The sequence below is a fragment of the Falco peregrinus genome, chromosome 6 (genome assembly GCF_023634155.1).
Source record: "Falco peregrinus isolate bFalPer1 chromosome 6, bFalPer1.pri, whole genome shotgun sequence".
Taxonomy (NCBI): Eukaryota; Metazoa; Chordata; class Aves; order Falconiformes; family Falconidae; genus Falco; species Falco peregrinus.
Window position 1 is genome coordinate 82,164,840 of NC_073726.1, and position 13,989 is coordinate 82,178,828.

Here is a 13,989-nt window from a genome sequence, read left to right on the forward strand (position 1 = left end):
TTGGTTATGTCTTCTGAACATAAAGTTATCAAGTAGTAAGATATACATTTTCAAGCTGGTAATATTACTGTACCGATAAGCCTTCAGGCACTCAAAGCCTTTATAACAAAAGATAAGCAGCTGACTTCAAAGCTAAATTCAAGCTGAGAACTGTTGCTTGGGGTTTAGATACAAATCATTTAGAGTATCCAGAATGAGAACTGGTACTAGTGCTGTAAAAAAGAATCTGTTAATAGATGGGAGAACAATAATAGAGTAGCTGTTTACTTCAGTAAAGAAAAACACCACAGTTTTAGAGCTTGTGGAACATGAAGAGATAAATAGGAGGATGACTATGGTGATGAAGTTCAAGGAGAGATCTGATAAGTCCTGAGGGTTTTTGGTGAAGGAGTCTTGTAGCTGGATGCACAAGGTCAGCCAGGTTTCTGTATTTATGGATTTCAGGAGCTTGTGAAATGCCCCGTGGGTGGTGGATTAAGTTGATGTAGTGACTCAGGGTACATTTACCTTCCCTGTGGAGTGTACTGTCAGAGTTTCTTGTTGCTGATGTTGCCTTTGAAGTTGTCACAAGACAGGATATTAGAAGAATTTTAATATTGATGGATGTGTTCGTTCAAAGTCTTAAATATACTGAGCTGTCAGTGCTTTTCTGGTGAAGAAATTCAAGCCTTTCAACAGGACAGGTTTTTCAGCTCAAGCTGCTAGTTGATCAAGCAGTTGGTAGTTGTTGGAGAGTCTAGTGTTGTAGTTGTGATGGTGAGTAGCACTGAGGTATTGGAGAGTGTTGTGATTAATTCTCCTATAAATATGTCTTGCTCTTGATGTAGTCATGTGGCATTAGTTAATTACATCTTTTTTAATACCGAATAGCTCTGACAATTTTGATAGTACAGGTATAATACATCTTATCCAGTTATAATATGGGATGATTTCTCCTTTGAATTTGATTGTTTTTTCAAATACCTAATCTATTTTCCTAATTAAGGAAAATGCAGATTTTTCTTGAGATTTCCAATATTCTGTCACATTAATGTATAGCATATTTGAAGTCACACTCTTTATTCTCCAATTAACCAGTACAAATTCTTCGGAGAGGATGGACTTTCATGTAGCAATCTGTTTCTTGCAGGAATTTTCACTTGTTACCTCTGCCAAGAACTTGCCTGCCTCCTTTAGGCCATTGCTGTTACAAACACAACTACAAAAATTCTCTTGAGGACAAAAGAAGTCCTGCAGTGCTCATGTGCCAACTGATAGCTTATAAACAGGTTGTCAGATGTTATGTTGGTTTAGCAAAGAAAAACATTTGGGACTACGGGCAGTTTGTGTGCAGACATTATTTTTTTTTAAGTAGAGCCTTCCACTCAGAGTTGTTTCTTATTTGTATTTTTTTTTACTATAAGATTTCTCTTTCAAGAGCTGTAACTGCACTATTGACTTTCTTGTGCAGTTACTGTTTAGAAAACATAATCTGTCAAGTCAGCTCTGTAATGGCCAAAAGACATACTGTAACATTTTAGACAACGAAATGTAAAATTGTGGCTGTGTAACACTTGCCTCATTTAATTCCTTATTCTGTGCTGTATAATTCTTTATGCTTCCTGCTTCAAAATTGTCACTTGATACTATTATTATGTTTAGTACCAAGTAATGAAACAACTGAGCATAGCTGAATGTAGGGGAACATGCAAAATAACCTTTTGGTATCAGACATAAAAAGAGCTTTAAGAGCAGTACTCTTCTTTCAAGAAAGAAAACTTCCGTGCTGACTAGCACATGATTTTGGAACATAATACTAGGAAAGAGAAGCCTGACTTGTTTTTAACAAAATCGCTCTTCTCTTAGTTTATCTTCTTCAGTTTATCACCAGAGGAAATAATCTGTGTGTGAGAAAGAAAAGATATATTTATATTTGTTTCTTCATCTTTTTTAATCTTGTGTCATACCAATAATTGTCATAGAAATCTAGATTAAAATTTAATTTCATTCTGCTCTAAGTTAATTTGAAGATATTTGCTTTACTGATTTAATCTAAAACTAAGAAATTAAACATCATATAAAAGAGAAGGAATTTTTCTTCACTAATACTGTAAATCTACAAAAGTTCTGCAAATATGTGATGCAAAATGAATTCCAGTCATGGCATCCATAAGTAAATCTAGGAATAACGAATGGGAAAATTTGAAGACATTCAACTTTGTATAATTTTCTTTGAGATACAAACCCACTTTATAATCTGTGTGGCTTAAGTATATTTTGGTCTATGTCACAGCTAAATAAGAACAAAAGAGGAGAAATTGAGACCCCATATTTGACAGCCAGACAGGACCTCAACAGAATTGTGAATGTGGTAGTAGAAGCTCATTACACTGTCAGCAGACACTGAGAATCATAACCAAGAACCCGCAACTCTGTCCTTCAGATAAAAAAATTTCTGTGAAATGGCTGTAAATTAAGAACAGACAAGAAGCACATCAATGTAAAACACTGAAAATCACAACTAGACGAACTATTAGGGAAAAGGACACTGTCATATGCATGGGCCAGGAATTGATAAATTAGATGGGAAGGACATATTTTAAGAACGGCAGCAGCATTGTGTATCTGTAAAATATTTAAGTGATGAAAATGAGGGAAAATAAATTTCTGTGTCATAGTGATATGAATTGTTGGCTTCTTTACCTTCTAGACCAGAAAATATGTTTAGAAATTTTGATTCTGTGTTTTAATTGAGGAATTTCTTATCCACTAGTTTTCCTTATAAAATAAAATGTCATTTTTTTCACGAAGTTTTAAATACATGCACTAGAAGAACCTTGTAGAACATGGTTATATATGAGAAAGCAATTGGGAAAAAACCTGAAGTACACTAGTTAACATTTCTTCGGTCAGGCAATTTTAGCAGAAATAAAGCTCTGAAGATCATTTATATCAATATCTATTTCTTAGATATTCATGCCTGACAAAACTTTGACCTAAAAAAATTGTTTGTCCACAATCAGGTAAATATTGAGTCTGCAGATAAAGGAGATGCTACTTCCATGTAAGATTTACTTTATTAATTTAACATTCTCAGAGAAAAATCTGGGGACTTAGGGACAGTTTAATAAAAATAACTCATGATTAATATAAAATATTTTGTTATCAAGTATGAAACAGCAGAGTAAACTTACAGTGGAAGTAAGAACCGAGAATTACTGAGTTAACATCTCACCTTGATGGAGCAACCTTGACATACCCCCTTCTCTTTTGTTTGTTTGGGTTTTGGTTTTTTTCTTTGTTGGATTGTTCATTTGTTTTTTTTAAGAAATTAAAGGATTAAAGTAACACAAATATTGCATTTGTTTTCATGAAAGCTTTGCTGTTCCAGTGACTTGGGTCTTTACTTCGAAACATGGGATTTTTAATTAAATTGAAGATACTGTTCTTTGAAGCCTTATAGCTCTGAAGGGACAAATGAGATATATTACATCACCACAGAAATGGTAAAAGTTTTTCTAGAGCACTGGCTCAAGAGGCTGTAAGATATTAGAAGTCCAAAAGGCTTTCCATTTGGTTGAAACTAGCAGCATCTTCAGGTTTTATGTGTGTTACCCAGGTGAATAGTGCTTTTATAAGATATTTTTAATTATTTTGGGTTTATTCAGAAGAGGGAGGGTGGGCTTGCATCTGCAATCAGGGAAAATAAGCTCTCCGTGAAAGAAATGAGTGGTCTTTTGATTTAAGATAATGTTCATTTGCACAGTGACATCATGATCCTTTTACAACACATTGAAAAGTCATTATAGATGAGGAACTCATATATTTTAGCAGGCTAGATGTAGCCTGGCAAGTCTCCAGTATTTTCTTTTCTATTTTTGATACATTATATAGCATTTTTTACAGTGGCAACTTCTCTGCAAGGACAGTGTAATATATTTGGTAGTTGTCAGTGGTGAAAGGAATGCTTGGTGAAATTCTTCTGCTAGAATGATTCTTCTAGAACACTTATTTGAATAAAGAAGGGTTACACTCTAGATAAGGAGAAACTGTAGCAGGTAATTTGGCTGAACAAGAAGGTTTCTGTGCAGAATTCAAAACTGCAGTGCAGCTCCTGATGTACAGCTATAAACTTCAGTGAAAAAACAAAGGACAGTGCTCTCCATTGTCGTCGTCTTTCCGCTTATTTTTACTCTAAAAAACCTGAAATCCAGAAATTCTTTGGGAATATAAGATGATGAGATGCATACAGTTTTGAGTAAAATAGAAAGATGGTATACTGTATTTGTAATTAGTGGGCAATGCAGAGTAGCTATAGCAGTATCTACTGTAGCTATAATGCTATCACACGCAGAGATCTCAGCATGGTAGTTGTTATCATTTTACAAAGCTAAATAGTCAGTTACATAATGAGGTGAAATCAGGGTGGGGGAGAGAAGTAGCAAAAGAAGCTAAAGAGAATTTATGTACCACATTTTTTGTTTTAAAGAAAATTCATTACAAGTGAAGTGAAAGCTGGCAGATGCAGAGTGAGCCATGGAAATTTAGGTCCATGTCATAGTTTGAAATTAATAACTCTCCTAAAGCACTCAAAGCAAAGAATCACCTTTGTCATTTCCTGAAGGCTTAAATTTAAAATACTGTGAATAACTTACTGTAGTTTACCCTAATTCTCGAGGGTAAAAGAGCCTGAGTTCATCACTGCCATAATTCACACAGCAGATACATTAGAGACTCAAGTGTTCTGAAGGCTGCAAATAATTAGGGGAAAAAAAAAAAAGCCTTTAATTTATTAAAAGAACTGACATAAACTCTGCTTCCTCTTGGACATGAGCAAAAGCACTAAGGCAAAATGATCTTACCAATGGGAAAGTATTTCAGGAAAACTGAGGCTGCAGTGCTTCATTCAGCCAAGCCACAACTGAGATATACTAAGATATAAAAAGAGAAAATATTTTTGCAAGAAAAGTTAGCTAAAAGGCTTATGGAAAATAATTGTGAACTTCCCAATAGTCTTTGCTGAGTAAATCTCTAAGTATTCAAGGCAATTATGTTCACACTCTTGAGGGTTCATGTGGTGGTGTTCTTGCAGAACAAGAAAATTGTAATTTATGATCTTGGAATGCATTAATATAATTTTACTGGCAAATATCTAGATAGTTGAAAACAAATTTATTCTTCTGCACTGTGTGGGCTTTAAAGTATGTTTAATGTTTTTCCATTAATTTATGAATGCCAGTATATGCCATTGCTTAGAAGGTAAAGGCAAAACGTCTAGAACACACGGTGCTTAATTCTAGAAAATGAATGGCTACTTACTTGTGATATTATTAAAACTATTTTGGTATTCATGCTCATCTGTTTGAGGGAGTGCTTTTTTTGATAGTCTTGGGAAGCCAGAATCAGTTTTGTACTGAATGTCCTGAGGAATCCCATACCCAGTCATATGTAAGTGAATTAAAGATACGTACGTGAAAACATGAAGGCATTGGCTGTATACTGAAAGAACTGCCTTTTGTTTCTTTTTTAGTATTGCTTAACTTAAATGTTAATTTTTTTTTGAGAATTATTATTTGTCTAAATATTTTTCCTTATTGGCCAGTATTTGAGAAGGTTGGAAGAATTAATAAATAAAAAAGTTTGTCTATAAAGTTATTTCCCGCTCTAGCTTTGTCAGATTTATTAGCTGTAGAATAGCCCTTTCTTAGCCCTATAATCTGTTAGAAACAGCTTTTTTTCTCATGTGTCAAATCAGTAGGTGTATAATGAAAGAAAAAATATGGGCATTATACATTTGTCTTATCTTTTTATTGTCCAGTAAGACTACTTTTGCAGATAGATCCCCTGATGTGTCCTTTTTTAGGTGTCAAAACTATGGGATTTTGTTTATTGGCACCAGTTTCCTTACCTTAAAAAAATACAGAACATTGAGTGCAAGTATGTGCCCCTTTCCTGATTTTAAAATCTGTGAATGAGTTTCATATTGTGAATCTACTTATCTGTCTTTATAGTCTTTCTTTGTTGTACACAGTAGTTTTCAGGGTTGTCCTTGCAGAAGTTCTCTCCTTTGATCTCCTGTAATCTTTCTAGCCTGTCTGTTCATCTCCTTCATGGATACACTTCTCCTGAACTGCTTATGTGTAAAAATACATTCAACTGCTATTCCCATGATGCTGCTGCAAAAATCTGTTTCTTCTACCACTTCAAGTGAGGTGCTACATGGTATTATGATATTTCCTACAACTTTATTATTCTGAAATCATCATACTGTTTGTAAGACAGAGCTGTTTTCCAATGATCTGTGCCTCCTGTAACTTGCAGAACTTGTGTCTTGGTTCTGTGTGATGCCACAGGTGATAACGGTAATTTTATTAAGGAGGCTAGTTTGGGAACCCCTATGTTGCAGAGGGGCAAGACATTAATGGGTAGCGCTTGGCAGTAGTTTTCTGTGGTACTTCATGGTATTGAGCTTCTTTAGCAGTATCAGGAACTATTGCCTTCCTAGATTTAGATAGTTGCTTAATGCTTTCTGTGCAAGTTTTCGTCTTCGTTCAGGTGGAATTTGGAAGCTTAACTCACTTTTTCCTCCATGCCCACTTTGAGTGCTATTTCTGTCTGCACTAAAATCACTGATAAATCTCTTTGGTATCACTTTATTGAATACATTATTTGAAGTTAAACAGGTCTCTTAGTCTTTTTTCTTTCCCACTCGCCAAATTTTTTCTCGTACCTGCAACACCAACCGTGTTACTTGTCACTGAGGACTGTATCATGGTTTTATTTCAGAACCGGTTGTAAATATATTTGTTTACAGGTTGCTGGTCATTTAGACATCGAATCTGTAAGAGATGATATATCTAACAAATATAGGTTCAATCTTTATGCAAGCTCCCACTTTCCCTCTATTTTTATTAATGTGTTTGGTTTTTTTTTGTCCTAACAATAGCATGTCCTTTCAGAATATTGCCATAATATTCATTTTCCAGCCCTTTACCTTGGGCTTTCCATCACACTTTCTTTGTTAAATAGGCTATAAACTGCTTTTTATCTCTTCCTCAGAGTTTATTTTTCTCTCTTTCTTATCATTATTTACTCTGTTTATAGTATTCGTTACTAGGAGATCAACTTTTACCTATAAAACATTCATTAAATTGGTATTGCATTCCCTGCTTTTATGATGCTTTTGTACTTGGGAGGATTTCCATGTGACGTCTAATATTCATTTACTTACATGCATCCTCAAAACTCTTCTCATATATATAAAGATATACAGAGCATTGAGTGTCTTGCCAATTAAGGGACTACAAAATAGTATCAGTTTATCAATCTTCCTTTGTCCATTTGTTGCTTCATCTTATACATAGGTTACAGAATCCCATGGGGGAGGCAGAGTTTGCAATACTCCATTTCTTCTGTGTTTCTGAAGTACCCAGCAAAACCGACATATCTGCTACTGCAATTCCCGGAATAACTTTGTTAGACTTTGTAGGGTTTTGATAGGGTGGGAAATTGTTAATCTTTGGAAGAAAAAAAAATATTTTTTCAGGCTTGGACTATCATAACATTGCTGTTCATATTCAATATCTTGTGGATTCATACAAGAAGTTGTTGGTTTTTTGCTGCAATATCATGATTCCTATCCAGACAGACTATTGACAATGTAGTATCATGTCATGTGCTGGAGAACAAATTGCTTTTCAAAGGACTTTTTATCCAGTTTCTATGGCCTTTACCATATTGTTCAACTTTTAGTGGTAGTGTTTGCTTGCATTTCTCTTGAGAGGATACCCAACTATTATTTTCTGTTTTACTTATGTTTTTCAGTTATTTTCAGTTTTGCTTTTTTTTTTACTTACGTTTTTCCACCTTCTTGCAGAAACATTAGTGTGTCCAGTGTTTATGGAGATGATGGTGGTTCCATAAGGACACAGAAAAGCATTTTTCATTAAAAGGAAATGTTCTGTAACTTTGAGTGTGTAAAGGAGCACACAACTTGGCGGCACTGAGTTAAAAGAGATCCCTGCCATTAGATCAGTTTATTTTTAATACACTTGCAAAGTCTGAAAGAGGAGTAGTCCACTCATGCAGACTTTAACCATGTCTGCCTTCAGAAGTAGTTTGTAGTAGTTTATAACCACAGACATTATAATTTGAGGGTTACTATTTCCTGAAAAACCACTAGCATTGCAGTCTGTGGTTGCATTTCCTAGATAAAATTTAGTACTGCCACCTGATCCTTGTGTGGAAATAAAAGAATTTTCCTATAAAATTGCAAGCCATTATATGGCTTGCTTTTTTTTTTTTTTTTAAAATGCTGACTGGATTTCTCTGGTATATACAGTACACTGTGGGTTTTTTCTTTCTGTCTTCCTGCAGATACATATTTTGTAATTACCTGGTTGTGATTCCTAATATATGATTGAATGTGGTTTGTCAATTTAATACTTGACTATCTTATTTTTTATTAGGTATTCTCATCTTCTAACTGGTGTCAAGCACACTTACATGAAGTCCTATAAGGAAGCTAGCTTTGTGACTATAATGTAGTCCTTCAGCCCCTGATCAGACTTTTTTTTTCTAAAAAAAAAAAAAGGAGGGGGAGGAGGAGGAGTTGTACATCAAGTACAATTTGTGGAGTACTCTTCCTCAGCTTCCTATGGGAAACTGGGCTTTCCCATTTGCTATATCTATTAAAATAACACTAAAAGCTTTAAATAATGCTGTATTCTTTTAAGCCAAAGATGAAATAAGGGCCAGTTTTTACCTTTGCGACCAAAATCTAAATTAGAATAAAGTTTAAAGGTAGATATAGCATAACAAGAAAGAGCAAAGAAAGAGATGAAGGAAAAGTGAGCACATATACTGACAGGAGGTACATGCAGCTGAGTCTTTAAAACAGTAGCAATAGGTAATACCAGAATTTATATAATCTTTATATCAGTTGATAATTTACTGTAATGACTGACAAAAAGAGCAAAGACAGACAGTGACTTTGAGAACTTAAGTGGAGAGACACTGGAACAGGCTTCCTAGAGAGGCGGTCGATGCCCCACGCCTGTCAGTGTTTAAGACTCGTTTAGACAATGTCCTTAATAACATGCTCTAACTTTTGGTGAGCGCTGAAGTGCTCAGGCAGTTGGACCAAATGATCACTGTAGGTCCCTTCTAACCGAAATAGTCTATTGTATTAATAGCAACTCGTATATCCCTGCTTCTGTTGGAGTGTAATACCTGTATTGCTTCCTTTTCTTCTGCTCTCAGGGAACATCATGTATCTATGAACATAGCTTTAAAGTGATTATTTTTCTCGTCTTTAGGCCCTTCAGTGATTGAAGTACTGAATTTAAGAAAGGTTGTAAAGGTATTTCATACATTTCAGATAACTATAGTTGAGAAAGAAGTGTGGTCATGATAAAATTTTAGTAGGAGGGAAAGGGATGACCTGTATTACATTTGTGAAATACTTTTAATGTTTACACTTACATGTTTTCCTTTTAAAAAGGAAATTGTCAAGGAAGCATTAATGGAGGAGCAAAAAAGAAGTGAAAAGGCAATTGAAGAAGCAGTGAAAAAGACAAGAGAGGAACTGATGGAATATATTAAAGAGCAGAAAAGGGTGAGTTACCAGTGGCTAATGGGTTTCACTTCATGCAGTGAGAAATTCGTGAAGTTTATTAATCCTGCAACCTGTCTTAAAATGCACAAGAAAATGGAATCAGGAGGTATGTCTTCAGATTTATCACTCCTTTTTTTAAACAATTTGTTACTGTGATATATTTCTTCATATGTATTTATAGCATGTTAAGTTCATCACAAACAGAAAAGCAGAAATGAATACATGGAATGAAGTTTGCAGTATTTCTTACTGCAGTAACTTAAAGATGAGGTATAAATGCAGTCTGTCAAATTCAAATTATGGTCTGAGTTCAGTTCATTGAAAGCATTTCAGGATCAATAACAGATGCTGGGTTATGTTCACAAATAAGCTTTATTGTGCAGTTTGCATGCACACAGAGGTCATTAACTATTCCTCTCAACCCATATTATGTGACAGCCTGAAAGGGTATTGGTATTCTATTGACCATGATTTATAGCCAGTGGACTGGTCTTGTTATGAAATGTTGTAATGTTCTGAAACTTGATTTCAGGTATTCTGTCAATGCTATATACCTGCAGGTTATTGCTGCTGTATAAACAATAACATATAACTTAAAAGACAGTTCAATTCACTTTCAGTAGGAGAATTAAAAATTATCACACTTCTTCCCTTTGAAGCTCTTTAAAAAATTTCTTCCATATGGCAGTAGCAGCCTGACATCAAATTCAGTGATTTCAGTATTCTCAATAAACAAAATCACTAAGCTTGAATATAATTGGTATTGTTTCCTGAGAAGAAAGTAGAAATAATGTTTGACCTCTTTTATTCCCTGCTTTTATGGGCTGAATAATGTTTTGGGAAATAGGATTTAACTTCAAAAGTTTCACTGTACTACTGGTTAAGATTACTATTAGATGAGCTGTCTTCCATTAGGCTGTGCGTGGAGAAGTTTCCATTTATCAATATGGGGTCATATTGGAAAAAAACATTTAAATAGACAGTTAGGGCAAAACACAATCCATGAGGGTGTTTGTGCTTGTTTGTATCTGAAGTTGGTCATTTACAAAGGATAAGCTGTGGGGAAAGTGGAAATAGATCTACTATTAAAATAGCTTGCATCAGAAATAAATTGGTCGATAGGATCATTAATGAAGATCATCTAGTCCATCTAGTGCAGACTCATCACTGTTGACAGCTAGATGATGCCATTTGGAATTGACTGCAGGCACTTCAATAGCAACTCATCTGTCCTTAATCTCTTAGATTTCCATTTTCATCAGGAATGGAAACTTCCATTTTCTTTCCACCTACACACACAGAATTCATTGTCATTATTCCATTGCCTGACTACTGTAAATCTGTCTTGTCCTTGTGAATTTTGCACTAATCAGTGAAACAGTATCTTCAAAGACACAAAATCCTCTTTGGTGTATCTAGTAGGAGCATCGTTTCTGTTAATTTCATAGAGTTCTTGAATATCCAAGTATTTTAGTCAACTTTTTTTCCCATGTAAAGCAATTGACACACATCCATTCATTTAAAAAACATATGTATGTAAGGAAGGATAACTTTTCCTGTTGTAAGATTTATAAAGTCTGTCTGTATTCAAGTTGAGAATGGAAGATGTTTCTCTTCCAAATCATTTGGATAATAGCTTTTATATGATAACATAAGAGGCAGAGTAAATGGACATTGGTCAAAGCCCATGCACCTGTCAGAGTAATAAATATACTTTATGGACTATACTAAAAAGTAGCAGCTTAAGGAAGGAATTCCTAGAAAAAACTCAGGGAAAGTGCCTCACTTTCCTAGCTGAGATTCAGTGATGTGTTTTTTTTTTTCTTTGAGGGACACCCAGTTGCACACTTGCAAAGGTAGTGTACACCATATATGTTTCATAATTATTTTGAAAATAAGTTTGTAGAATCCCTCAAACCATGAGACATGAGCACAATGGTATTTAGTTAGCAGTGGTTAAGTGCTTCAGGAAAACACTCATAAACAGATTCCTATCCAGCTTATTCTGTAATACTACAAAGTACATTTCATCAATCATGGCAAATGTAGTATACACCTGTTTTCACAGTAGCTTGTAACTTTCTTAGTAATTTATTTGATTAAAACTTTCTTTTAGTAAAAGTATAATAGTTTTATATCAGTTTAAGAAAATTAATTGCATATTTGGCCAGTTACATTATGAGCAATTAAAGCTGCATTTGTGCTTTGATTCTTAGAATATTTTCCATAACAGTTTAAAAAAATTGGATCCGGCAGTCCCACAAGTTTTGCAGTACATTATAAATGTAGTCCAGCATTATACTGTACTATATATAATAATGAATACTTACTTATAGTTAGAAAGAATTGATTGTGAATGAGCCTTTGAAAAAAACAGAATGATTTGATAATTATTTGTAGAAATAATTTGTGCCAACATAACGTATATATTGAAATTAAACCATAGAGATCAGTTGCAGTTCCAAAATTGGATTCTGCTGTATTCTAGCTATGCTATCTTAAAATAGTTGATACTTTTGAGAGCCAAAACACTATATGATTTAAATGTTTAGAGGCTTAACCATAAATCCAGCGTAACTGTTACCTGTCATATACATATTTTTTTTTCCATACCTAGAGTGGTTTCAGATCCACCATATTTCAAAGTATTTCACAGGAAAATAACTTGGGGTTAAACTAAGTAGTTTTACACATAATAGGTTTGACATTGTTATCCACAAGCTAGTCACCTTAAGTATCAGTGAAACAAAAAGTGATTTATAGTCTCTTTGTTCATATTTTTTCATGTGCAAAAAAGCAAATTTTTTGCCTTTTTTTAATACTAAAAATGAGAGGTTGGTAAGATTAAAATTAAGAGGAGGAAATGCAAAGTAATGCAAACATATCATCATGCTAAAAATGCCCAACATACTTGCTCTGTATTCAAGCCAAGGTGTCTAAAGCTAGAGGAGAATTTGTGGGTGATTCTTCACCTTTGATTAAAGGACGCTGCAAGCTAAAACAAAAAAAACCTCTGATGGCAACATATATTTTCATGCAATAAATGACAGATGGGAAATGCATTATAGTTAGGCCTTTTTCATACTTCAAATAAAATCCCACACTTTTAAAGCTGTATAGCACTTTATTTGCAACAATTTAATTTATATACTGTGATCTTTGTTTTATTTCCTCTGTTCTATATTGAATGAAAAGTTTTATATTAGAATATTTTTTTTATGTTGCCACAGATAACATCTTAAGAATGTGGATATATAAGGTGTGAAGGAAACACCTTGAAAAATTCTTCTAAGTTTGAATACACTTGCTAGAACTGTTAGCTAGACTTGCTTTCTCCAGCAAAGATACATACATATTATGTCCAGAAAGTAATCTTATTATAAATTGCCTAAGAATATATTTGGCCATGTAGTATTGAGATGTCTGTGTTTGCATAGAAGTATCAGGAAGGCAAAATAATGCTTTACCTTCCTGCTGGTGGGGTGGGAAATGAGGGGAGAGAGGCAAAGTGTAGCACACAGGTACAAAGGAAATAGGCACTGAAGTACGATTAAATGGCATGCTACTACTTTCACTTTTGTCACAAAAATAAATGTTATTCTTGGTTTGTATCCAGTGCATAGATACAGCACGGTATTGTGTGCCACCTATATCTGTGAGACATGGATGTAGAGGCAAGCAAAATCTTTCAGTTTGGTTGGAGTGAGTTGAGTACAGAGCAAGGAATGCTTGCCTATGGGCATCCAAAGTCTGTCCATTTTGATGTGAGCTCAAGATTCACTAACTTTTTTGTCAGTATTGTCTTTTCTTGCCTGATGTCCATAATCCTGTAACTTCTGGCCCTACATTATGGTCTTTGCTCATCTGTCAGCTCTGAAAATGACCAGTACAGTGACAGACCCCAGCACATCAGGTGCCCCAAGATACAGTAAATCACAGGCCAGCCACTGAGGCTCACTGCGTAACTGGGAAGCGTTTACCAGCTTTTTGCATTAATTCTTGAAAAATTATTGTGTCTGTCTTTGTACTGCATGTATGTGAAGGGGTTCCCTGTAATTACGTGGAATCTCAGGGGGTTTTAAGGGTTAACATTTTTGTTTTGATAAAATATCACACTGATGTCTGTGCGTAGGCTCTTACATGTATGTGTCTATATACATTCATATTTGTGTTTATCACCTGGAGATCAGGGCAAGAAGTAGAGTCTAATGCCATGTGAACTATGGCCTAGTGTTAGAGTTCCCAAACTGCTGGCCTGAGGCAGAGCCATAGCAGCGCCCTGCCACTGACCTGTCGGGCGGTATTGCTTTTGTAATACTTCTGGTTACAGGCTTGATGAATGGGTACACACTGCTTGGCCAGGAACATAGACCAGCTAGGCCCATCCCTGCTCC

At 34.8% G+C, this 13,989-nt stretch overlaps 1 protein-coding gene across 6 annotated transcripts in view; it reads left to right on the plus strand.

The window, feature by feature from the left end:
- Positions 1–13,989, plus strand: part of CCDC91 (coiled-coil domain containing 91) — a 150,016-nt gene that overhangs the window by 104,852 nt on the left and 31,175 nt on the right. For 5 of the 6 annotated variants that reach the window (XM_055808663.1, XM_005234745.3, XM_027782887.2 and 2 more), the window contains exon 12: positions 9,482–9,595. In XM_055808663.1, the coding sequence (XP_055664638.1) occupies positions 9,482–9,595 (114 nt within the window). Of the gene's footprint in view, positions 1–9,481; positions 9,702–13,989 lie in introns of all 6 variants that reach the window. The other variant, XM_055808666.1, reaches the window with a different exon arrangement.